The 27,426-nt window shown below is 32.5% G+C and overlaps 1 protein-coding gene across 2 annotated transcripts in view; it reads right to left on the reverse strand.

The window, feature by feature from the left end:
* The window catches only part of rsh (Rap GTPase activating protein radish), a 294,962-nt gene that overhangs the window by 53,382 nt on the left and 214,154 nt on the right, over positions 1-27,426 (reverse strand). For both annotated transcript variants that reach the window (XM_072535263.1, XM_072535262.1), the window contains exon 3: positions 5,701-5,913. In XM_072535263.1, the coding sequence (XP_072391364.1) occupies positions 5,701-5,913 (213 nt within the window). The remainder of the gene's footprint in view (positions 1-5,700; positions 5,914-27,426) is intronic.

Here is a 27,426-nt window from a genome sequence, read left to right on the forward strand (position 1 = left end):
CTGCATCTCTTTCTAATGGACCGGGTTTATGGACCAGGCGACTTTCCCATTGGTTATTTAGGTCACGTGGCAGATAATCCCTGTCCATTAGGAGATGAAGGGACTGCATTGCGTCAGTTTTCTCTGTCGTACTGGGAAAACGAGCCTGTATTGCAACAGTCAGTTTATTTGTATTATATGTCTATGGTCTTATCATCCTCAAAAGAGGTTGAATATCTCTTGAGTAATCCTTGATAAAAAACTAACGTAAAATGCTTACCTCGAAAATATCGCAACTAAAGAAGCAAAGGCTATTTTGACATCCATAGATTTTGTGGCAAAACGTGGGGTTTGAAAACCAATGGTTATTCAGGGTGTCCAGCAACTCTCCTGGCAAACGAAAACCGAAGGTTCCTCAAGTAATATTAAGATGATTTAACCCTATGCACCTAGTCCGAAAGTGCTTCCTAAGGGAGCTAGAGCTCTTTGAAGATGGCGCCTTGTACGTAGTTTTTTTTTTTCGAATACCTTTAGAACCTTTCTATTTAGAAAAACAAAAATTGGTACGATTATTAATCCTTCAGAGCTGAATCGATTCCAATAATTGCGAATTTCTAGTACCGGCCGTAGGCGTCCGTTTTGGGTACGTCAACGGTTATTTTAACGCATAACTTTTTTATCTTTAACTTTTTAGCATTTTTGATACTAGATTATTAAATTATTAGGTATTATAGTACTAAAAGGTACTCTCACTTTAAGTCTGTAGGATAATTTTACTTAAAGATTTTTTAAAATAAAGTCTTTATTACAATGGAACGAAACTACGAGTAACACAAAAGAATAGGTATCAAAGGTAGGTAGTAACAACAGATGCCCAATGTGATGATCGTTAGTCTCTTTTATATATTACCAAATATAATAATTGCAAGGATTCAAATCCGGTGACCTTGCTGGCCAAGCAACTGGACCGCCCCTTCCAATCCAGTGGCTTTCGTAGTTATTATCAAGAAATTTTCGTACATTCCTGCTAAAGTTGGGCGGACAGCCGTGATGTAGAAACCACAAGTTTTGCCGAATATTTAAAGGTACATCATCTAACAAATCAGGTAAAATATTTTCCAGAAAATGTAAATAATTAGCACCATTTAAATGAGCAGGCAATTCTACGGGTCCAAGTAGATAATCCTCAACTACTCCTATCAAGACGTTTATGCTAAAACTATGCTGATGCTAAAATTCAAAAACAATGTGGGGATTGTCACCAACGTACGAACAATAATGTGCATTATGCACATTAAAAATTCCATTTTTTGTGAATGTAGTTTCGTCACAAACAAATGTATCTGAAAAAACCTTTATTTTGATTTTTCTGATTTTGTGACGATATAGCGATTTCTTAATGAGCTGGGAAATTTCCTTGTAGCAGTGCATGTTTCTTTGTTAAATAAAAAGAATCTAAATTTTCGTTGCGTAAGATATTTCCTGCGAAAGATTTTGAAATTGTGGGATACATGGCAGATAGTCTTCGGTCGCTAATTTCTAAATTATTCTCAATTTTCATTAAAATAACATCTTCACGTGCTGTTGTTACATCATTATCTCGTCGCGTTTCAAAATTTTTTGATAACACTAAATTTGTTTTTCTTAATCGGAAAATTTTTCAGCGTATTTACGTTACTGCTCGAGCATTACACCTCATTTTGCAATAAACTAAGTGCCACAAAGTAAAAACTAAAAAAAAAAAACTGATAACAATTTTACAATAAAAAACATAGGTTATACTTCTGTTGACATTTCAAAGCCAACTAATGCAAAGAATAGTAATTTAACTTTCATTATGAAAGAGCAAAAGAATTTCAAATCCATTTTTCTCAAAAACGTGTATTCTACCGACTAAAATTAGAAGTACTTTTTAGTACTAGAATACCTGAAAATCTAATATTCTAGTATCACAAATGCTTAAAAGTTAAAAACAAATAATTTATGCGTTAAAATAACCATTGACCAACCCAAAACTGACGCCTATGATCGGTACAAGAAATTAGTAATTAACGGAATCGTTTTAACTCTGGATGGTAAATAATCGTACCAGTTTTCGTTTTTCTAAATAAAAGCATTCTGGAGGTATTTAAAACAAACTAATTGCAAGCAGCCATCTTCAAAGAGCTCTAGCTCCATTGGTAAGCATTTTCGGACTAGGTGAATTGGGTTACATTATATTAAAATTATCTGAGAAATCTCCGGTTTTCGTTTGTCAGGAAAGTTTCTGGAAACCCTGTATAAAGGGTGGGAATTAGTCAGCGGCGTCCTCGAAAATGACACATGAGCTAATTTCACCGCCCTCTCTCGCATTTAGCGTGCATTACCTAGCAATATGGCCGGCTGGGCATATCAGTATGCTAGTGGATATCGAAACGAACGAATACCGTTTATTTCGTGCGTTTAGTCGTTGTATTTCGAGTGAAATACGTTTATGTTACAACTTGTGTTCTTATTAAAATAGTTTTACTGTCAGAATCGCGATTATGCAGCAAGATTATGCTTTATGGATCGGTAGATGTGAAAACAAACCGTGGCGTCCCAAGTCATCAGATATTATTCCTATGGATTTCTCAATCTGGGGCATGCTTAAGAACAGAGTTTTGCGTGAAGATCGAAAACGTCGAAGATCTCAAACATTGAATAACAATTGAGTTGGATATCATTAATGAAGATCTCGATATGTTTGTTGGCATTATTAATTCGATCTAAAAACGTTAATTGAAAAGTATTGAGATAAATAGTAAACATTTTAAATACTTATTGTAAATACATAATTTTTTTTACAACCATTTGGTGATTACTATTTAAATACAAGGATAATATGCTACGTCGACGACGCCATAATAACAGCCGAAAACGAAAATGACCTACAAAGATTAATTAAAAAATTCGAAGATACAGCGATCATATACAACATGGAGATCTCAACAGAGAAAACTAAAGCCTAAGTGATATCAGCGGAACCGAGACGATGTAAACTAGTCGTAAATAACAAAATAATAGAACAAGTGATGGAAAGTGAATACTTGGGAATAAAACTGTCAAGCTACGAAAAAGTGAAAGAAGAAGTACAAAAACAAGTAAACATGGCCAAGAGAGCAGCAGGATATCTCAACAACACAATCTGGAGAAACAAATACCTCACAACGGAAACGAAAACCAGGATATATAAATCAACAATAAGACCGATAATGACGTACACAGCGGAAACAAGAGCAGATACGGCGAAAACACAAAGACTACTGGAAACAACAGAAATGAAAGACTTACGAAAAATAACAAACCAAACTCTAAGAGACAGAGTAAGCAGTGAGGAAATACGAGCTAGATGTGGTATAGAGCAAATAAACGCGTGGACTAAAAGAAGAAAAGTGGAATGGAATCAACACATCGAAAGAATGACAGAAAATAGAATAGTACGCTGAAACAGTCGCTGAACCTGTTTCGAATTGGCCAGGTTTATCGAACACGCAACCTAAATAATCAATGAGAAGGTCACGTGGTCGATAAACCCGGCTCATTAGACAGAGATGAAAGTAGTTTTCTTACTGGGAGGAATGCGATTGTACTGCAGCAGTCAGTCTACCTTGTATTATGTATCTATGCATCCATTCATATTAAACCTAACCTAACCTTAGGGGAAAAGAATCAAACTTGTAATGAGGAAAAAGCTAACGAAGCGGAAATCCCAGAAAACCCTTCTAAATATACAGAATATGCGAAGAACGATATTAAAAACCTAGAGAGCAAATGTCACAAAGTCACCTACAGGTGACAATTTGTAGCAAATAAAACACCTGATAAAATAGGTAAAGATACAAGTAAACTTATTAAAAACAAAAGATAAATTAGGCAAAAAGATATAGTAGAATATAAACAAATCAGCAAATACATATCAATAGAGATAAGAAAAATTCATCTTCTCTTCTCCCTATTTAATAACCTGATACAAGTATTTTGTTATCATGAGTTATCATAAGTTGATTTTGCCGATGTTCCTTCATTTTTCTTGATCTTTCTAGTTTTTGAATTATATTTCTTCAAAAGTCTGGTCCAAATACTGTCTGGTCTGGTATAGTAATATCTATCCTTAACCTTTTCTTGATGTTAATGGTTGTATTATCTGTATCTCAAAAATAAAAGATTTTTCTTTCACCTATGGAGACACCGCGATTCCATCCATCAGTCGCCTTTTCCATAATCCATTCATCATATACATAAATAGGATTGAAACTGAGTATGCAGCCTTGTCTTACTTATTTAGTGACGTGGAAACTTTCAGTTACTTTTCCGTTTACTTTAACTTGTTTGAAGTTGTTATGTTGATTCCTAATTAGTACAAGCAGGTAATGAGGCCCTCTAATTTTGGTGAGAATCTGACACAACTTGTTTAAATTCTTCAAATCAGAGACCTTTAAAGAACAAGTGGGTTCAGCAACAGTTTGAAGCTTAACCCAAAAACAATCATCATCATCAACCTGTATGCGTCTACTACTGGAAATAGGTCTCCCTTAGCTCTTTCCATCTATCTCTGTCTTATGCCGCTTGCATTCAGTTATTGCTAACACGGTTCAGGTCGTCAGTCCATCTAGTTGGTGGGTGTTTTTGTTCTACGACGTATTTCTTCGTTTGAGATTCGGTATCTCAGAGAGACACCCAATATCTGGCGCTTCATAGCCATCTGAGTCACGCGAATCTTAATAACAACCTTTTTTGTGAGTGTTAATATTTCCGCTCCATAAGTAAGTACAGGTAACACACACCAAAAACAATATTCTTTGAATAATATAACATGCTAAGATAATCTTTACTTTTTTTTTAGTTAATAAGATATACAACCATTCTACAGATTTGATTTTACATGTATGAAATATTTTTATCATCATCATCATCATCATCATCAGTGGCATTACAGCTTGTTATGAGCTAAAGCCTTCTTCAGAATAATCTTCCATTCGCCCCTGCCTCTGGCAACTCTTCTCCATGCTTTAACTCCGATGGATTTTAGATTATACTCTATGTTATCTTGATACCTAAGTTTTGGTCTTCCTCTGCCTCGTCTTCCCACTGGTCCTCTTCGGTCGAAAATTTTTCTGATCGTTGCATCTTTATCTCGCCTAACTACATGTCATATCCATCGAAGGCATGCTAATTTAATACATTTTACAACGTCAGGTTCCCCAAAACTTCTATATAATTCAAAGTTGTAGCGCCTACGCCACAAACCCTGTTCTTGGATTCCTCCATATATTTTCCTTAGAATTTTTCTCTCGAAACGTTTAAACAATTTTTATGAAATATTTTACACTAAAGAAATAACCATCCCATATAATAAAAAAAGCTTTCGCTGTGCCTAATCATCTTACGCGTTTATAAACCAGGCGCGAATCATTACACTAAAATATCAAGATGACACAAATGTAATGTCTTTAAGTGAATTCCAAAATACTTTTTAAAGATTTGCTACACTCCCAGACTTTCAAATCACTTTTCCTATTCAACCAGTATTTATTGAAGTAATAATAGTTTAACTCACGTTAAATTATAATTTTTAATATCACCCAGTTTTTGCTTCTAATAGTTTCCGTAACAAACGAAAACTACGAGTATTTCTAAAGTTTAACAGTGTTATCTGATAGTTCTATATAAACATATACATTAAAAGTTTGACCAACTTACTTCGATCTTTCCTTCGAAACGCTGATATCCCGTTGTCATGATCCATCCCGTCCGTGTGAAGCTCATCGTCTTCTTCTCCCTCTTGTATCTCATTATCGTGCTCAGACTCGCTTTCATCCCAGATGGTATCGGAAGTTATCTTTTGTCGGGAACACTCTATCCAGTATCCAGGTGTAGGAATAAAGTTGTGAGGAAATTCTTCGCAAAACTCATCTGCAAAAGATTTTCTGTTTGAAACTTAACGAACTTAACTTGAAACGAACTATAACCAAAGTAAAATAGCTATATATAACGCAATCTTACAGTTTAAATGTTTAACATCAAATTTTCTATAACATATAAATATTGATATATTGATGAAGTAATACGTCTAAGCAACATATATCTTAGAATTATAATATAAAGAAGAATTCAAAAATGTGTAAAAATACATATTAAGTAAACATATTATTTTTGACCGGTATTTTATTAAGAATAATTCTTTATTCTTAACAATTATTGGTGCTTTCTGCACATACGATGACATCTATATAACAATTGAGGTCATCAGAAAGGAAGAAAAATGTATATAGTCAAACTAGACCTTGCTGGTTTCTACCTTTCGCATTGGGTGTGTATATTCCATAGAAAAATAATAAACGAGTAGATTATATAAACTTTATTTAGAAACAAATAAAAGCAAAAGACAAATATACATACATTCAATATTCAAATAGAATAAAAATAAAAAGAGCTACAAATTAAGATCTTATATGATGCGAAACCGATACGACAATCAATATTGAGATGAGCTTCCAAAAAGGAAACGACTTTCCGTAAAAATACAGCTATTTTAAAAGAGACTAGTTGTGGATACTCTATATCACACAACCCAAACCGCCCCTCTAAAAAAGAAGTTTTGAGTATGCCAAATACGATATAAGAAAGAACAATGACTTTAACAGCTGATTTCTACTTAAATATAATACAAAAAAATATAATCATGTTAAACAAAATGCAATCGAAAAGGAAATAAATATACTATCCTATAAGCAATTTCAATATCATGACAATATTAGCAACAAGACATAAATATGTATACTATAATCAACGTTAATATTATTTCGAAACGAACGTAAGATGTTATGATTAAAGTTTAACACAACACAATTCAGAACAACTAAACGATTTCCCATACTTGTCATGGAACAATAAACAATGCAATTGGCATATAATAAAATATGTACTTTACCACCGAAATCCTACCATGTAGCGAAGACCCTGTCTTCTTGGCAGGTCAGGAACAAAAGTATCTCGAGATATGGAACACTACCCCAGAACTTCAACACACGTCTTTGTTGGCTGAGCAGCCTCCACCTCCACTGGATGAAACGACTGATGGTGACTGAATGCTTGGTGGTAGCTGACTGCTTTTTGGTAACTGCGCTTTTAATAAAAGCCACTCATTTTTTTATTATCCTTTGTTAATATACAATGTATGGAAGAACACTCTTTTGTCTGCTACAGAGTATTTAACAACCGTTCATTGTTCTATAGCGTCTGTGTTTTTGTACGCGGAATCTTAGCTAAATATAAGAGGAGAATCAAAACTAATACAAAGTGTGTTAATATTTTATAAATGTTTATATATGGTTGCGAAACTGCAACAAGAATCATACTGTCTTAAAATCTACATTTCGCTGAGCCCTACTTATAAAGTGTACATATTGTTCATAAAGATGCTAACAAAATTATTTACTACTAAAACACTTCTTTTGTTTGTTGCCACATAACTTCTATCTTGTAATTAGTAAGCTCTTTGTGTTTCGACCTTTTATCTTATCTTATCTTTTTCTGATAAGAGTTTTTACTTTACTATGAATTATTCTTATATTATATTGTTTTCTTTAAGTTTTACCTATATGCTTAATTTTTTTGTTGTTGTAATATTCTTGCAGTGGCTTTTACTAATTAGTGGTCCGAAGCACAGTCTACTCCTCTCATGATTCATTTACCATTGTCCATTTTCATTCAGCTCCAGAGAAAATAGCATTAGAGAGGAAGGTAATTCAATTTTATTTGACATTGATCCTGGTGTATGTCACACAGTAATTCATATACAGTATATAAACTTTATATAAACATTGTTAAAATATTAACAGACTTGTTAGTGTTAACAGAACTATTGTTAGTTTTGATTTCTGAATATGCCGAAAACATTTCTTGAACTAACCGCCGACCTAACAATTGCCAACCTTGAAAACCGGATGGCAAAACTAATGGAGAGAATGGGCACTATGCCTAATCTCCTTACCACTATGATTTCCAAAATGCACTAATGCAAAATAGACAATACCCAGACTCTGCTCTGGAACTCAAATAGCTTAACGAAGCATATCCAAGAAATCAAAATTTTTCTCGACGAGAGGAAAATTGATGTTATGCTCATATCAGAAGCTTATCTAACAGACAAAAATTATATTAAAATTTCAAAATACATTGTTCACTACACAAAAACATTCAAATGACAAAGCACACGGTAGGGCAGCTATCATCATCAAATCAAATATAAAACATCATGAGTTAAATAAGTTCAGTGAAAAGTACGTACAATCAACTAGCATCGCCATTGAAGACTGGCTAGGCAACCCTACCTTATCTGCAGTCTACTGTCCTCCTGGCCAATGCATTAACGAAAACAACTTTAATACCTACTTTAGTTCTCTTGGACAGAAATTCATAGCAAAAGGAGACTTTAACTGCAAACATCAAAACTGGGGCTCTAGGTTAATCACAACAAGGTGTAGATAACTGCTGAAATCAATAATGGGAAACAATCTGCAATGTATAATTACAGGAGAACCAACTTATTGGCCTACAGATCCAAATAAAACACCCAATCTCTTAGATTTCTGTATGATTAAAGGTATATCTCTTAATTACTGCTCAATAGAATCACGTTGGGAACTTTTGTCAGACCATTCTCCCATCCTAATCGACCTACATACTTCGAAGTACACTTACAAAACAAATATCAATGTACTTGTAACTCAAAACAGAAATACAAATTAAAAATGCTGTACAATATCTTACTACTTCCATAAAAAAAGTAGAATGGAGTGCTACTCGTGAACAAACAATATGGAAGGAAAGCATAAATTGTTCTCTGAGTGCAAAAAGCTTGTTGAAGACAAAAGAAAACTAAGGAGAAAGTGATAAAACCCACACGCACCTATTGACAAAGCAAACCTAAACAGAATTACCAGAAGACTTAAAAATCTGTTAAAAGAAGAAAACAATAAGGCAATCCAGACTTATCTAGAAAATCTGACGCCGTTCAAAGATACAAACTATTCTTCACGGAAAGTGACGAGAAAATTAAAAGGGCCACAAGACGTTATACCTCCTTTAAAAAATGCCAAAGGTAAATAGGCAAGAATATATACAGAGAAATCTGAGACATTCGCAGAACATCTTTCGAAAGTATTTATTTCATTTACCAGATATGTGTCTGTAGAACAAGAAAAACTACTTCATTCTTTTCTTGACGCTCGACGCTCCATATAAAATGGAACTACCAATCTCCTAATTTAACATTAAAGAAGTAAAACACATAATAAAAAATGAGATGCAATCCAACAAGGCGCCAGGGTACGATCTCATTGCAGGTAAGGTCCTTTAAGAACTAACCGATGATTGATACAGAATAATTACAATGATCTTCAATGCTATGTTAAGTCTGTCCTACTTTCCTTTGAAATGGAAACTTCTGTTGAGAAAAATCAAGACACTAATGGACAAAGAGGGTCTTATACCTGACCATCAATTCGGATTTTGAAACCAACACGCTACAATAAAACAAGTTCACAGACTATACACAATAATAAGAACTAGTCTCTAAATTAAGAAATACTGTACTGCAGCCTTTTTAGATGCCCCTCAAGCTTTTGACAAGGTGTGGCACATAGGACTTCTGTACAAGTTAAATAAAAACCTGCCTTACACTTACTTCAAACTGCTTAAATCATAACTTACAGAAAGAAGATATCTAGTAAGGTATAGTGAAGCTCACACAAAACTCTACCCCATCAAATCTGGTGTGCCTCAGGGTAGTGTGCTCGGACCGATCTTGTACCTGTTATATACGTCTGACTTACCAACAAGCAATAACCTTACGCTTGCAACATTTGCAGATGATACTGCTTTCCTAACATCTCATAGTAATCCAGTAGTAGCATCAGAGATACTGCAAATACATCTAAACAAAACTAATGAATGGTTTAAACTCTGGAAAATTAAAGTAAATCCCTCAAAGTCCACACACATTACATTTACTCTAAGAAGAGGTATATGTCCACAAGTTAACCTCGATGGATATCCTTTACTCCAAAAGGATGACGTAAACCATCTAAGCATTCATCTGGACAAAAGATTAACATGGGCCAAACATATATGGACGAAAAGACTACAACTTGGAATTTTATACAGAAACCTTAACTGGATGCTGGAAAATAAATCACACCTATCGATCCACAACAATCTGCTGATATACAAAGTTATAAAAAAACCCGTTTGGTCATATGGTTCCCACCTCTGGGGATCAGCTAGCAAATCTAATGTTATGAAAATACACAGATTTCAATCTAAAACTCTAAGAACAATCGCTAATGCTCCTTGGTATATCCAGAATGACGCCTTACTTCAGGTCAGAGATCTCCAGGTACTAACAGTCTCTGAAGAGTGCAAAAGAATTTCTGAACAATATCAAAACAGGTTGTGCGTGAATCTTAACACCCTGGCATACAATCTTCTCCACAACCAACAAGCGAAAAGATTAAAGCGGTATGATCCCTTGGACCTACCAAACCGTTCCTGACAGTGCCTACAGTGGTGGAAGCTACACCTTCAATTGTGCCGTTTTTAGTATTCGTGTTTGCGTATCTGTGTATGTGCGCCTCCCACTACCTTTGTGGTTGCTGTAATTGAAGAAGTCATCGTTTTTAATAGTGGCTGCTATCATTCTATTGGGGTAAAGTACAACCTACACAATTTGTTACCAAAAATTTGCTGCTATATCGAGTATTATTTACTGGTATACGCATTTTTTTTGGTGTTATATTTAAATACTTTTATTCATACTTCTAATCTTTATTTGGAACTTTTAAATTTAACTATCAGAATTTAAAAATATCCTATTGTTTTACTATATTTATGTACCAATCAGCTGTAAACTCATTGGTCTTTCCTGTCTTATAATATTTTAGCATATTCCTGATTTCCTTTGTAGACAAGCGGTTAATTTGGGTAATATAGATATCCAAAGGTCGTTTCATAATATTTAGTTTTCTCAAAAAAAAGCTGTGATTTTACAATAATTCGTTCACCTTTTGTAAAGAAATGTAGGTTATAAATAAGTACTTTTTTTTGTATCTTTATCACGTATATTTAATTTGTAAATAATATGGATCTATATAATCTTCTGTATATACATACAACTTGTTTATTGATTTTATTTTTTAAATAGAGTTTCATATAGTTCTCTTGCTTTTATTTTCTATGGTAGTATACTTACTATTGGTAGTATGTTATTACAATTAAATGCATTTTCAGGAGCGGTAGGCTTAAAAATAAACTACAGTAAAACAAAAATACTGAGCCGATACCAGACAAATATAACAATACAAAATCATACCATAGAAAATGTTGAACATTATGTATATCTAGCTCATCAAACTAGGAAAACCAAATCAAGATGCTAAAATTAAAAGAAGAACACAACTGGCATGGGGAGCTTTCGGCAAATTCGGCAAACTAGCATATATCTTGAAAAACATCTTCATTCCTGTAAACTTAAAGAAAAAGGTGAATAACATAATATACTATCAATTTGTACCTACGGCTTGGAGACAGTAGCCCTTAACAAAAAATCTGCTAAAAAATTAGAAACAACGCAAAGTGCAATGGAACGAATCATGCTTGGAATATCACTGAGAGACAAGATTAGAAACACCGAGATAAGACGTAGAACGAAGATTAGGGATATTGTGGAAGAAATTACAAAAATGAAAATGCGCTGGACAGGTCACGTAGCCCAATATAATGCCAACAGGTGGACACGGAGAATTCTAGAATGGAGACCAAGGACGACAACAAGAATCATGGGAAGACTTAAAAAAAGATGGGTAGATGACGTAAGAGCAGTGGCAGGCAACAGTGGATTAGATTGGCGCAAGATAGAGAAAGATGGAAGCAATTGGGAGAGACCTACATTCAGGAGTGGATGGAAAATGGTCGATAAAGACAGAGAGAAAGATAGAATACATACTTAATGCAAAAGGAAGACAACCAGCGAGTTCTAGATTGAACATATATATTCACCCTTTCTTTCTGATGGCTTTATATGCTATAAAATGTAATGGCAGGTATGTTCAGAAAGCAGCAACAATATTAAAAAAAAAGTTTTTATCAGCTGTCAATATTTATTATGTTAATTATTATAACAATCTTGTAAAATTACCATTCATTTTAAACTTTTTAGAAAGTATTTATATTTTTATTTTAATCCGCTGTTGGGTAGTAATTGGTTAAATGTCATCCTAGTATGCGTAAACATCCTAATTGGATACAAAAAGTTAACTTTTCATATAGGAAATTTGTAAGTCAGCTGGACTTGGAAAACCTTGATACTTCATGTTTAATAACAGTAATAACTAAAGAATTTAAATCAGATTTTGATGAAAATAGTAATTAATTCATTAGACATTTTAAAATTGACTTGTGTGCTACCCATTTCTCATAGAGCCTATGATATGCATTTTTTCCTAAAAGATAAAGTCGAATGGGAATGAAACAAACTAGTAAAGTTGGGAATTTTACAAAAAATAAGTTTTTCTTATACGAGTTTTTACATTCTTTGTTATGAATTACTCTCATATCATACTGTTTTTTTTTAGTTTTATCCATGTACTCAATTCTTTTTTGTTTTTATATTATTCTTGCCGTGACTTTTACTAATAAGCGGTCTGAATCACAGTCTGCACCTGTCGAGATTCTTATGTTGGTTATACAGTTACTTTCTATATATCTTTCCATTCAAATTGGGTAACTTTGATCACCATTGTCCATTTTTATTTGTTTCATCATGCTCTGTGTCTACCTATTTTTTACTTTCAGATCAGTACGTACTGTTGCTACTGACGAGATTTTCCTTATGCATGTTCGCTAAAATCTGGATTAATGCCTTTTAAATTAGACTTTCAATATAAACAATGAATAAAATTTAAATTGTTAAACTACACTTCTCTCGACATTTATTTAGTTTCTATTTGCGTCAAATTGGTTTATTTTTCTTTCATTATATTGGTAGTAAAAGTTAAAGACGTCTATAAATTTTATATATATTAAAAACAGATTTCTCTACGTGTTGTAACTGGCAATTTTCCAAAACCTTTCTTAGTCTACCGCTTTTAATCAAATACGAATTTTACAATTATAAGATTTTTAGTGCACTGTTGAATATACAGAGTGTTTTAAAAAGGTATGTCATAAATTAAATCACGCATTCCGGGGAAAAAAATAAATGGATTGAATCCAACTTACCTTAGTACAAAAGTGTACACAAAAAAAGTTACAGCCCTTTGAAGTTACAAAATAAAAATTATTTTTTTGCATTATCTCCTAAACTACTTGACATTTTGTAATACAAATATATACGTTACTTTCTTGTTCTAAAAGCATTTTTCATACAAAAGAAACAACAAAATCTAAGCGCACAGAAAAATTTGAAGGGGGATGTGCAGCCCTAAATTCCCCCCAACTTTTGAGTACGTTCAAATCAAATGAATTTTGTGGCATCATTAGTTTAACACATTATTTTTAAAACTTTTTTGTCTCCTATCACTTTTTCAAAAAACTAATTTTTTTCCTAGTTGGCCATAAAATTACAATTAGTTTCTACGTATACAATAATTACAAACAGTTCCATCAATAATAGTCAATAATTTAAAGCTATCATTTATTGTGTGAATAAGATTAATATTAAAAATTTTGATATTACAATGGCCTACACATTTCAGGAAATGGCAGATATGCATTTAACTTTGGATAAGTTGGATCAGATTAAATTATGATTTCAATAAACTATCGGGAATATCGTAAGTGAATGTCAAGGAAATAATGCAGCAGCCGCAAGGCGCTATCCAGTAAAATACACCAATCGAAATACACCCGATAGACGATTATTTCTGACCATTGATCGTCGTTTACGGAAAACGGGTACTTTCCAACCTCAAGTTGATGGAAATAGTGGTCGTCCAATAATGGATACAACTGATGAAGACATTTTAGAAATCATTGAAGGTGTCCCTGAAACAAGTACAAAGGTAATAGCTGCTCAATTAAATGTTCCTCACGTAAGGGTTTGGAGGCGTTTGAAGGATCAGCTGCATAAACCCCATCACTTAACAACGGTTCAAGAGTTATTGCTTGAAGATTATCCTAAAAGGATTGGATTTTGCCATTGGTTGTTAAGGAAAACACTCGAAATGTAAATTTTATTAGAAATATTTTGTTTACCGACGAGGCTACCTTCAGTAGAAATGGAATAACAAACCATCATAATGAGCACATTTGGGCCGACGAAAATCCTCACGCCAAAAAAACGACTCATCACCACAGTTAATGTTTGGGCAGGAATTGTGGATAACAATCTAATAGGCCCAGTATTTCTTTCCAACAATTTAAATGGTGATAATTATTTGCAGTTCTTGGCAAACGATTTACAAAAGTATTTGGAAGAAGTGAATATTGCAACAAAGCAAAATATGTGGTTTCTACAAGATGACGCTCCACCGCATTACAGTAATGAAGTCCAGGAATACCTTTGGAGGCAGTATACTGGTCGGTGTTGGTATGTAAGTGTTGTAAACATTGTTTGATTCCTATTCTTATTAATTATGCGAAAAATAATTGTTTATCTATTTTAATATAGTATGTCTGAGGTGAAGATTTCTATCATAATATATAATTTTCTGTATTGTACCTTTTAAACAAAGTATTAGCAGCATTCTCATTATCGGCGTTGATTTATAAAACATCAACATGTTATCTGTAGGACCAAAAATGGACGGAGGTCCAAATATAAAATATTTTGAGTCACCAGAGATTCTCACAGCACTCGAAGCAGTTAAAAGTTGGTTGCAGAAAAATGGTAAAAAGTATGTACAAAATGAACCAATTACAAACAAAACATTATCAGCAACTGCAGTACAATTTATGCAGTTCCAGGAGGATTTTCTGGGAAAAAATACACAGAAATTCTTCTTGGATTTCAAGCCTGGAGGTGGTCTGTGCCACATACTATTAGCTGCTTATAAATTTAAAAGTGAACATGGATGGAGAAAATTCGAAATACCTGCTGGAAAGAATGTCTCGAAACTGGAGCGGGTGTACGAAATGTTCCAAAGTATGGAAAAGGCACTGATTACTGCAAAATTGTATTCTCTTCCTATCGTTTTTATAAAACCAGAACTGGATAAAGCAGTAGCTCAGAAAGTGAAAGAAATTATCCGAAAGCGCAATGGTCAGGTTGTGGAAACTGAAGAGACCACCACCCATATTATATATGGGCCGGTTGATCCACTCAAAGATGAATATGGAAGACCTGTCACCAAACAAGATACGATGGTTATGATGCACTGGTATTATTTCCCAAATTCCTTTGATATATGGGTCAATTTAGAAACAGCAGGCTTGGAAAATCTTACCGTGGAAAATAATCCTAGCCCACATTCTGGTGCCTGGCGTATTTGTTCTACTTGGGTCTATGAAACTGACCAGGATTGGAAGGGGTCGGGACGCGCCTATTTCCTGGCCACCCAGAAGTCCAGGTCTTAACCCCATGGACTTTTGCTTTTGGGGGTTTATAAAAGAGAAAGTGTATTATGTAACAATAGAGGACGAACCACAATTGAGGGTTAGAATAACTGAAGCTGCAAATCAATTTCGTCAGAAAAATATGATTTTCAGCGCATTCGGTTTTCCTCATTAAAACGACATCAAATGTGTACCTATTGAAGAAAGTGGGGGTCATTTTGAACAGTTATTGTAATATCATATTCATAGAGTTTACAGACATTTTTTGTACTTGTTAATTCATTTAAGCCATTCATTTAGTTGCACGTAATTTTTTAAAGGTTAATGAAAAGGGCTGTAACTCAATAAAAACTGTTTTTTGAAAAAAGTGATAAAAAAAAAGTTTTAAAAATAATGTGTTAAACTAACGATGCCACAAAATTTATTTGATTTAAACGTACTCAAAAGATTGGGGGGATTTAGGGCTGCACACCCCCCTTAAAATTGTTCTGTGCGCATAGATTTTGTTGTTTCTTTTGTATGAAAAATGCTTTCAGAACAAGAAAGTAACGTGTCCATTTTTATTACAAAATGTCAAGTAGTTTAGAAGATAATGCAAAAAAATAATTTTTGTTTTGTAAGTTCAAAGGGCTGAATTTTTTTTTGTGTACGCTTTTGTACTAAGGTAAGTTGGATTCAATCAATTAATTTTTGTCCCCGAAATGCGTAATTTAATTTATGACATACCTTTTTGAAACACCCTGTATAAGTAGATATATTCTAAATCGGTATCAATAAAACGATATAACTAGAAAGCAAAAGCTTGCTACTGCTTTTATGAAATAAACCAAATATTATGGCATTGGAGCATAAATTAGCCAAACTTTTCACCTCTCAATTGGAATCAAATAGAATCAGAAAAATATGTCACTAAATCGTGAACATGATTTTTAAGGTCTGCAAAAGGAAATAACGGCGCTTCATGAGAAGTCCATCTCTGTCCTTGGTACATATACTTGGATAACTTTTATACTTATCGGCTTTCTTTCTACCTGTAACATAATTATTCTCTCCAAAATAGGTATAACGTTATTAATGTACTTCATTAAAGAGTTTTTTATAGGGACACCTAGTCCATATCTATGCTGAGGATCTTTTGTGTCATTTTTTAAGTAGTAGAAACTGTATCCATCGTATTTACATTTACCGTGATTACGCTATCTCGCTATAGACTTTAAACAAGCTTTTGATAGTGTGAAAAGAGACAAAATGCTGGAAGACCTCCGAAATCTAGGTACACCAATAAAATATATCAGTCTCATAAAAATGTCGTTGCAGGGTTCAAAAGCCGCAGTTAGTGTAGATGGACAACTGTCTCCCTTGTTTGACATCAACATGGGGTGAGACAGGGAGACACACTTTCAACCATGCTGTTCAACCTAGTTCTTAAAGCAGTCATCAGAAAAACCAATGTAACTGACCATATAAACACCAAAACAGTACAAATCACTGCATATGCAGACGATGTCACCATTATTAGTAGAAGCAAGACACGCCTAATGGAAACGTTCAGGAAAATTCATCCTGAAGCACAAAAAAGAGGGCTTAAAATAAACGAAACAAACACTAAGTACATGACCACCAAAAGAACACTTGAGAATAAAAATAATATAGCAATAGACAAATATACTATTGAACGTGTGGATGCCTTCACATATCTGGGCACAGAAATCAATCAGAAGAATTCCGTAAGTAGCGAAATTATTGCACGTATTTCCAGTGGAAATCGTACATACTAAGCTAATAAAAGATTGATGACATCGAAACTATTAGACAAAAGAACCAAAATGACAATCTACAGAACTTTGATTAGACCCGTAGTAACCTATGGTTGTGAAACCTGGGTAATGACGAAAAAAGAGGAAGCCCAACTCAGGACATTTGAGAGAAAGATACTGAGAAAAGTATATGACTCGGTGCAAGAGGAAGACGGCACATGGAGAATCAGGAGAAAAGACGAGGTTAATGAACTGAATAAAGGGCATTGTAAGATTTGTGAAAAGTCATAGACTGTCATGGCTGGGACAAGAAAACGACAAAGAAAATGTTACAGTGGAAGCCGGTAAAAAGGTGGAAAAACGAAGGCCCAGGACGAGATGTTTGGATGACGTAGAAGACGACCTAAAAACAATGAATATAAGACAATGGAGGAGAAGGAGAGATCTGAATGGAAGGACATAGCCAGACAGGTAAAGACCCATCCAGGGTTATGATGCCAAAAGAAGAAGAAGAAGAAGGCTATCTCGTTGACTATGTCTATATAAAATGTCTATTTTCATTCTCTACATTTCTTTGGTTATGTTTTCGAGTTTTCCCGCAGCAAATAGTCTTCGTAAATTCCATATCGCTATTTTATTTATTAATTTCACTGTACCAAGCCAGGATATTCTTCGCACCCTATGATGAACATCTGCCGGGACTGAAGGTCATTTGTTTAGGTTTTCCTATCGTAATAAAATTAAGGTAGACAGCATGAATATCTTGAGAAATTGACAATATAAAATATAGTCGTTTTTGAAGGTTCCTGTTACTTTCAACGATTTAAAGATTAGTACCTATAATCCGTCGGATTTATTCCTAGTGGAAACAAGCCAATAGATATATCAATCATATAAAATATAATACATTGAACTATATTATGTAAAATTTAGCGAAATTATAAATTTTATATTTTATAATTTAGCGAAATTTTAGCTATAATCTCTTCTAATCATTTTTCTAATTTTTGCTTTTATAAAAAAAAAACAAAAATAATTTGTTAAACCAAACGAAAAAGCATACTAACATACACATATTCTACTATAGGTTTTAAAACTTAACATTTAATTTCATTGTATAACACGCTTATTCCTTCTTTTTATGCTAACCGAAAGAATAATCAATAGATGGATTTTTTTCATACGATTATTTCCGCTCATTAATTCAGACAATGCTAAAACATGTATGTTAATTAAAAATGGATAAGGTGTCACTTCTCATATGTGTGTTGTATGTTTATACGTAAGCGAACATTTAGTTACGTGAGGTCACGTTGAACAGATGTATCATTCGCAAGGTTTGACAATAATCTGGGATTGATTAAACAAATTTGCACATTGTCGGCAATGTGCGAGAAACATTCGAAATAATACACCAAAGAACTATAATAGATACAGTGATAAAAACTCCAGTCATTAATACAGGTTTTTTCTTTTTGTTGTGCTGCTCTTGTCGGAGTTTGGGATTCATTAAGGTTATCTTGACAATATATTATTTCTGTCGATCTATGGAGCACTTTTATATTGCAGTCCAACCGTTCCGCAATCTCTTCAATTTATATCTCGATTGTGAAGATTTTTTTAGATTTACCGAAAGTAGTATTAGCAACTTGTATACGCGTTTATACTTTATTGTTTTAGTAGAATTTTTAATTGATCTAGTTACCAGATATCGACAATTTGCTACTTTTTCGATTCAAGCAATATTTGTTATATAAGTAGTTTATTAAAGACACACTTTGGTTTTCTTAATATTAATTTCTATGTCGTAACTAAACTTGGATTCACCAGTAGATTTCAGCGTTGGCTCTTATGGACAATGTTAATCAAATGGAAGAAAACGCTGCAGCGTTGCTAGTTCATCTTCGGCCTCAACGTGGCAGAGCCGGCTTTGAACTTAACATTCCCTTACACACGGAGCACTTGCAATTTTGCACTAACATTCACTGATTTGCCCTAATGACTGTTCCAGAAAATATTCGGACGTCGTCTTAATATAGTACTCAATAATTGATAAGGATCATAATTATGATTTCAAATATTTTAAAAGTTTGTTAAAATCCTAGTATGATGCCTTGAATAGAATAAATGAAAATCGACGACTTTAATATTCAACTTTTTGCTGACCCTAGTAAAAAATGGCCATAATGCCACAATAAAATAGAAAATCTCTTGTTGTCATAATTTACGGAAATGGATGTTTGGAGACCTTTTGAATAGAATTGAAATGAATAGAAAGAAAATACCACGATTAGTAGATAAGTCAAAAATATTTCGAGGATACATCATTTATATTTTAGTTTTATTTATATAGGGTGTTTCATTAACATTTATCCATATAGTAACTGGAGATACCTTAGCACAAAATACGAAGATTTAACCTATAACACTAATCACATGCTATGATTTGTGTGACTGATATTTTTAAGTTAAAGTTGATTTCATATAATTGAATGAACTATCTTTCAATAAAATCCTTGCAACTCATAAATATTGGCAATATCATTTTGATGTCTTCTACTTTAAAATGTTTAATATGTCTGATTTGCCGATATGAATGAGTCAGATTACATTTAATTATTAGAGGAATTTTTTTACTAACAACAAAATTTTTGTAATTGATTAATATTTTGTATTTCGATAATGACCTCCGAAGTGAAAGTCGTAGAATTCGTAGAATAGCTTACTGACTAATAGGCGTTTGTAGAAATAGTCTAACCGTGTAGAAATTTCGGTATTGTTGTAATTAAATACCCATTTAGAATTTTCCTGATAATAGTCTACTAATTGTTATACGAGTGCGTATATCTATAGCAGTTTTGCAGTTTGTAGAAACGGTTTAACTATTTTTTGTGTGCATTCGAGAAGGTACGTTAACTTGTCAAAAAATAAGTGCAATTTATTTTTAAACTTTTTTTATGTACTGTGTCAAAAACATTTAGAGGTGAAAAGTTTCATACTAGGACAAATCTTAGACTTATATGCGCGACAAATTATTTTGAATATGTTGATATATACAATAAAAACAAATTCCGATCTGACACAAATTGTTTGTACAACAAGTACAGCGCTGGGTATTAGCGATAGGACAGTCTGGAAAATTCGTCAGGAAGGATTGGATTATAATGTAGACTTACCTAAAATTCTGAAAAACCCACGTAAACGGACCAAGATGGAAACCAATCGGGAGTTTACCTACGATGAGAATATCAGGAGCCAATGTTACATTTACTTCTAATAGGATTGCATGATTTAATGTTATCGTACAGGAGGGCCAACGCGGTCCTGTATCACACCTGCAAACTATGAACGTGCCTAGCGACCTAAGCCGCAACGTCGCTTCTCATAAGCACTGTACTGAAATCTTCTCGTGAATTTGTTTATAGGTATTGCACGTAGTCGTCGTGAGTTATTTACTGTTTTTAAGATAATACTATATATTTTACAAAACGAAAGAACTACCAACGCAGGGTGATATAAGATGGATATAAATAAACTAAAATAAAATGTAATAGAGATATGAGATTGGAATTAATTAATGCGCGGACTCATAAACCACTCAGGAGCGGTGGAGTAGCTAGCCCCACAGGGGCCCTGTATCAAAGTTTGTCGCGTGGCCCTGTTCCACGACTGATATGAGATAGTGCTCAAAAAATATTTAACAAAAGAAACAAAAACGCTTTTTAAAATATTTATTAAATATATTTATAAAGTATACAAATATAATTGTAAATACAAATGCTCCACATGCTAATAATATGTTACCCAAATAATTTTTAAAAATGAACTTTTCTCGCCTTTTGTTTGGCAAACTAATTTATTAAAGCTTCAATAGCCGAAGAAGATTAATTACTCTAGAGTTTCGGTTTCTATAGACAGTAAAGACAAGTCTGATAGTTTATTCTGACCCATAGAAGTTCTAAGGTAGTTACCGTAGCTCTTCGTGAAATTAGATGTTACCAGAAAAGTACTGAGTTACTTATCAAAAAACTACCTTTCCAACGCCTTGTCTGTGAAATCGCCCAAGTTTTTAAACAAATTTACGTTTTCAGAGTTCGGCAGATGTAGCTTTACAGGAAGCGAGTGAAGCATATTTGGTAGGTTTGTTTGAAGATACCAATTTATGCACTATTTACGCTATTTAGATATATTTAGAGAGTCACAATTATGCTTAAGGACATTCAACTAGCCAGAATAATGAGGACAGAAAGGGCATAAACAAATAAAAGACATAATATACAACGGTTTTTTGAATCTTTTCAGAACCACAAATATCTGCTTGTGTAAGTTTATTTTTTTTAAGAGCAGTCTAAGTCTTATTCACCTCCCCTTACCGTACTTAATGTTATTGGTTTTTTTCTGATATGTTTGAATGATTTATTCAAACTGGTTTAAATTATTTGAATATTAAAAAATTCTGATCAATTTTTTAACATTATATACAATTAGGCTTAACTTTCTTTTCAACGCTTGTTTGACTAAAGAAAGTTTCAAAACGGAAGAATAGAAAATAGTGTAAGAAATATTTCTTTTTATATTAATGGAAATTACTTTAACATAAATGTCAAAAAGCTTATTTAATTACGAGTAATGGAAAACATTAAAAATGGGAAAAGGAGACTATCTTCATCTTGGGCTATCAATATTGCATCGTCTGCGTAACAGAGTATTGTAATTACTTTGTTTCCCATTCTGTATCCTGTTCCTTTGTTATCGCTTGTGATGATTTCATCCATGATTAAATTGAAGATCATAGGGTTGAATAAGTCCCCTTGTCTTATTACGCTGTCTATTTCTATAGATTCTGTAAGTTGTTTATCTATTCAGACTTTCATTTTGTTGTTTTGGTAGATGTTTTCGATAGTTTTTATAATATTTAGGGGAAACTTCTCTATTAGACGTAAGATGGATTACATCTTTGAGTCTCACTATGTAAAACGCTTTCTTCCAGTGAATCAGATAGAGAAATGCTGGTCTACTAAATTCTAGTGATTTCTCAGTAATTTGCTTTATAACGAATATTGCATCTGTACACGATCTTTCACTACGAAAACCCTGTTGTTCATCTGCTAAACTTATTCTCTGATTTATTAGTACTTGTAAAAGTTTAGTTGTTCGCCTAAAACATTTACAATGTGCCCATTGTAGATTATGTATTTAAAATAGAAATATACAGGCATCCAAAAGAACTCTAAAATGCAAGAATTCTGGGGAAGAGACCCATTGGAAGGGACAGGAGACTATAAGGATGACTACAATTTAGAACAAATATTTGTAATTATCTTTTATTAAATAAATATAAACTAATTTATCGGTTAAAACCGTATTTATACTTGTCTTCGACAGTGCTTCAAATATTGGGAGAGTTTGCTCAGCTCAGCGGATCGTTTAAGTCAAATGTTTCATTCCTAATCCAAAACCATTGCAAATTTGTGAAATATATTATACACGGTTACACTAAAATTATAAATCAAGTAGGCAAAAAATTTATTTCCCTTACTTTTCTCGTTTTAAAATCAATAATCGATTGTAATATAAAACAATTAACATGTGATTGAGTAGTGGTTATTTATCTTCGATTAGAATCGTTAATGCTAGATTCTACGTTGGTTGTCGATGCTTTGGCGGCCACTCAATATTTTCGTTTTTTATTTAAAGCAGAAATCAATCGATGTTAAAAACGAGGTGTGGAGTACAATTTTGATCAGAGGTGAATAATAGCCCGTGAGCTTTTTCCTGTACAAGGATTAAGCACCAGTAATTTTGGTGTCCATTAAGTATTCATTACCTAATACATTTACGTGTTGGAGTTGGAATATTTTTAGAATTTTAATTGTAATATATGAATGTTCATAATATATATAGTTTAACATTTAAAAAAACTTAGGGTTTTCTCAGAAAAAAATTAATTATTAAAATTCATTTTTTGTAATTTAAATTCAGATTATTTTATGCTAAAAAATTACGAAAATTATAGTACACTAATGGATAAAACAGACATCGTTATCGTTACTAGACAAGACGAAAAGGTTTGTTTGAAAAAATATTCCTATGAGATTTTTTTGCATTATCATTTTCATGAGATACCCCAAAATAACGTTTAAGAGGTTGCCTATGGGAAAAGTTGCTCAATTTTTTTTAATAAATTGTAACTATAAACTTCTTCGACCCGGACAATTTTTTTAAAGGTTGTGAGCCATTCTGAACAAAATAGTTTTCTTCTAATATTTCTATAAACTTACTCGTATTTCTAAATAAACAATTTAAAACTGAAAACAACTAAAAATATTATTTTTGAATTTACCAAGAACATAACTTCAAATTCAAACCTTGTTCTATCATTTCATTTGTTTGTTTCCTTTTTTAATTGTTTTTTAATCGCCAATGAAGCGCTTTTGACAAGACGGGTGCTCAGGCTGCAGGGTGTGTAAGAAAGAGAAACAAGATCTATGGTACAAATTTTTTCTGGTTTGAATTCTCATTGTACAAATGAGCGCCACCCTGCCAAGCGCGGTTCATTAACAATTCTTCTTCTTCTTCAGTGCCTTATCCGGTCCGGATGTTGGCGATCATCAAGGCTATCATGGTTTTGTTGACTGCTCTGCGAAACAGCTCCGCTGAGGTCATCCCAAACCATTGTCGGAGATTTTTCAACCACGAGATACGACGGCGTCCCGGTCCTCTTCTGCCAAATACTTTACCCTGCATAACAAGTTGAAGAATTCGATATTTTTCTTCGTTCCGCATCACGTGGCCGAGGTATTAACAATTAATATAATAATAATAATGTTTATTTACTTCCCAATATACAATATACAACAATATTACAATATGATAGTTCAATATATTACAATTACAAATTAATTCTAAGTTAAATATTTTGTACAAACAAATAGTTGTTAGAAAATAAACCTAGAAGAAATTCCCTGATGAACCAGAGGTTGTGCTCAGGGATTACACTCATTTACACTATTCAATATTTGTTCTACAGTACCATTAGGTTGATAATATAAAAAATTGTTACAAAGTAGACTGTATAGTATTAGTTATATGATGAATTTAATTAAATAAGATCGCATCCAAAATTTCAGATCCAGTGTTCTTGAGAAATTTTGTAAAAATGGATTTAATCATGTTAATTGAATTGATTTTTCTTATGTAGGTTTTATACATCTCTAGTAAATAGTTAAATATTCTAGGAATGAAGTAAGAGAAATGGTGTTTTTCAATTGATTTATAAGCACTAGTAATTTGGACATAGTCATGAACTTTTCTGCTAGTGCTGTAAGTATGATCTATTGATTTTAAAACATGTTTATTTTTGTATGTAAGCAAAATAATGTTTAACAAATATAACTGTCTAATACTAAAAATATCTCTGCTTGCCGATAAAGAAGTTCTGAAGAATATAAGCGAGATTTTTTAGCATTATTTTCAAAAACCTCCTTTGTAATATTTTCAGTTTATTTAAATAAGAAGCATATGTTCCACCCCATGCTAAAATGGCAGATCTTAGACGTGACCCTATCAAAGAATAATGTATTATCTTTAAGTAAGAGAAATTAAGAATATTGCTGAGATATCTAAATTTGTATAATAACATTCTTTACATACCATATCAATATGCACATCCCACTGCAAGTGACAATCAATATAAACTCCTAAATATTTTATGTATTTTTTTCTATTTATTTTAATGAACGTGTTATTATAGCTTAGATTTAATTCCAAGAAATCAGGTAAATTGTTTTTGTATATTGAAAATGGTATGAAATAAGTTTTATGAGTATTAACTGTCAGTTATTTCCTATTTAGCCATTCTAAAACCTTTATAGTTTCTCTTTCTGCTAAAGTTTTAAGTTTTTCCCAAGAATCACTAGTGTAAAGTATGACAGTATCGTCAGCAAAACAAATAATCTTTTCATTTATTTTCATTGATGCTAGATCATTTTATATTGAAAACAGTAAAGGACCTAAAACAGTACCTTGCGGCACATCATACTCAATGATTTTTTCAGCACTTACTTTGTTATTAATGTTAACAATTTGCGATCTATTTTTTAAATAACTTTGAAAAAGTAAGAACGGTACGCCCCTTATTCCCAGATTATCCAAAGCACTTAACAACTGCTGATGGCTTACAGTGTCAAATGCCTTAGCTAGATCCAAAAATATCGCTAAAGTACGAGAGCCATTTTTCAGCATCTTATATAAATAATGAGTAGCGGACGTTATAGCATCGGTTATTGCTTTGGAGACAGCAGGTTAAACTTTGTAAGATATTGATTTACTCGTTCTGCTAAGGCCTTTTCAAAAATTTTTGCAAGGCTGGTGATATAGGACGATAATTTTGCACCAATTTTGTATCACCTTTTTTAAATATAGGAATAATTACAGTTTTTTTAAAAAGGTCAGGACATACACCATGTTCAAATATTTTATTTATTAAATCAGTTATCGGATCAACAACATAATTACAAATGATCTTTAACAGATCGGTGGAAATGTTGTCTATGCCAGGAGATTTTTTTGGTTTTAGGGAATTTAGGGAATGAATAATACTCTGAACTTCTAATTTTGTTACGGGTTTTAGAAAAAACGTACTGTGACGTGTATTTTTTGGAGGATCAGTAGAATATGATATTTTAATACTTTCAGCAAGCGTGCACCCTACATTACAAAAATAATCATTAAAAATATTGTTAATATTCTGACTATCAGTGATTACCACATTATTTTGATTTAAAATGGAATTAATTTCACTTTTTGTACTATTATTATCCAATTTTTTAATAGTATTCCACAGACCTTTAGAACTATATTTATATTTTGTAATTTCAGGTGAAAATATTTTTTTTTTGCCTCAATGATTAGCTTATTTAATTTATTTTTGTAAATTGTGTATTCTTTTTTGAATATTAGCTCATCTGGGTTATTCATAAATTTTTTGTAAAATTGATTTTTTTTATTAACCGATTTTACTAAGCCGTCTGTCATCCAAATATTTCGCTTAACCTCACATTTTTTTTCTTTATTTCTTTGGTATTTTTATTAATTACTGAAATGAGGGTGTCGGTAAAATTATTAAGGAAAGCATTAGGGCTGTTAATATCAGAACAGTGATCCCAATTTTGAAAACTAAGATCTCTTTTTAAATCATCATAATTAACTATTTTCCTAAATTTAATTTTGCATTCAATTTTATTTTTTTCAAAAGAAAAACTTACAAATGTTGCTTTATGATCAGTCACGGAAAGATCCAGAACAGCTGGTAAAGTATTATTATTAATACAAAACTTACTTTTTACAAAAATGTTGTCTATACAACTACGAGAATCGCCCTGAACTCTAGTATTTTTATTTATTAATGATAAAAAATTATGTTCACTCAATATACTTAGATACTCAGAAGAATCTGATGCCATATATTTGATATTAATATTAATATCACCCAATAAAACATAATTTTTAGTGCTCTCTAAATATTTATCTAGACCAATACAAAAAATGCTCTTCATCTGTCGATGGTGGTCTATAAATTAATATTAATATTGTATTTTGATTATATTTACCTAATATAGTTATCTCTAATACCTTACATACACTAATGTTTACCACCTTAGTAAATTTTAAATTCTTTTTTATGTATACAACGACACCATCATTTTGATTTATATCACCTTCATTATATAAAATATTATAATTATCTATTTGAAATAAAGATTTATCAGGAATAGTCCAAGTTTCCGTTAGACATATACAGTCAAAATCAAGTGTCATCTGTTGTATATTTAATCGTAGCTGATCTAATGTTTATTAAGGCTTCTAGTATTTTGGTGTAAAATGGTAAAATTTTCATTATTTTTACGTTTATAAAAATCCGCAATTAATTTATTAATATCTTCTATATGTTTAGGTTTATGAGTAATTACGGGAATGTAGTCTACATCACGAATGTATGGATCCATACTATAACAACAACTAAAAAAATTTGATAATGAAATACCTGAGAAAAAATAATTGTCTTACAAAATTCTAGCACTTACTGCTTTGCTGCCGAGTATTAACTCTTTCTTTG

The sequence above is a fragment of the Diabrotica undecimpunctata genome, chromosome 6, assembly GCF_040954645.1.
Source record: "Diabrotica undecimpunctata isolate CICGRU chromosome 6, icDiaUnde3, whole genome shotgun sequence".
NCBI lineage: Eukaryota > Metazoa > Arthropoda > Insecta > Coleoptera > Chrysomelidae > Diabrotica > Diabrotica undecimpunctata.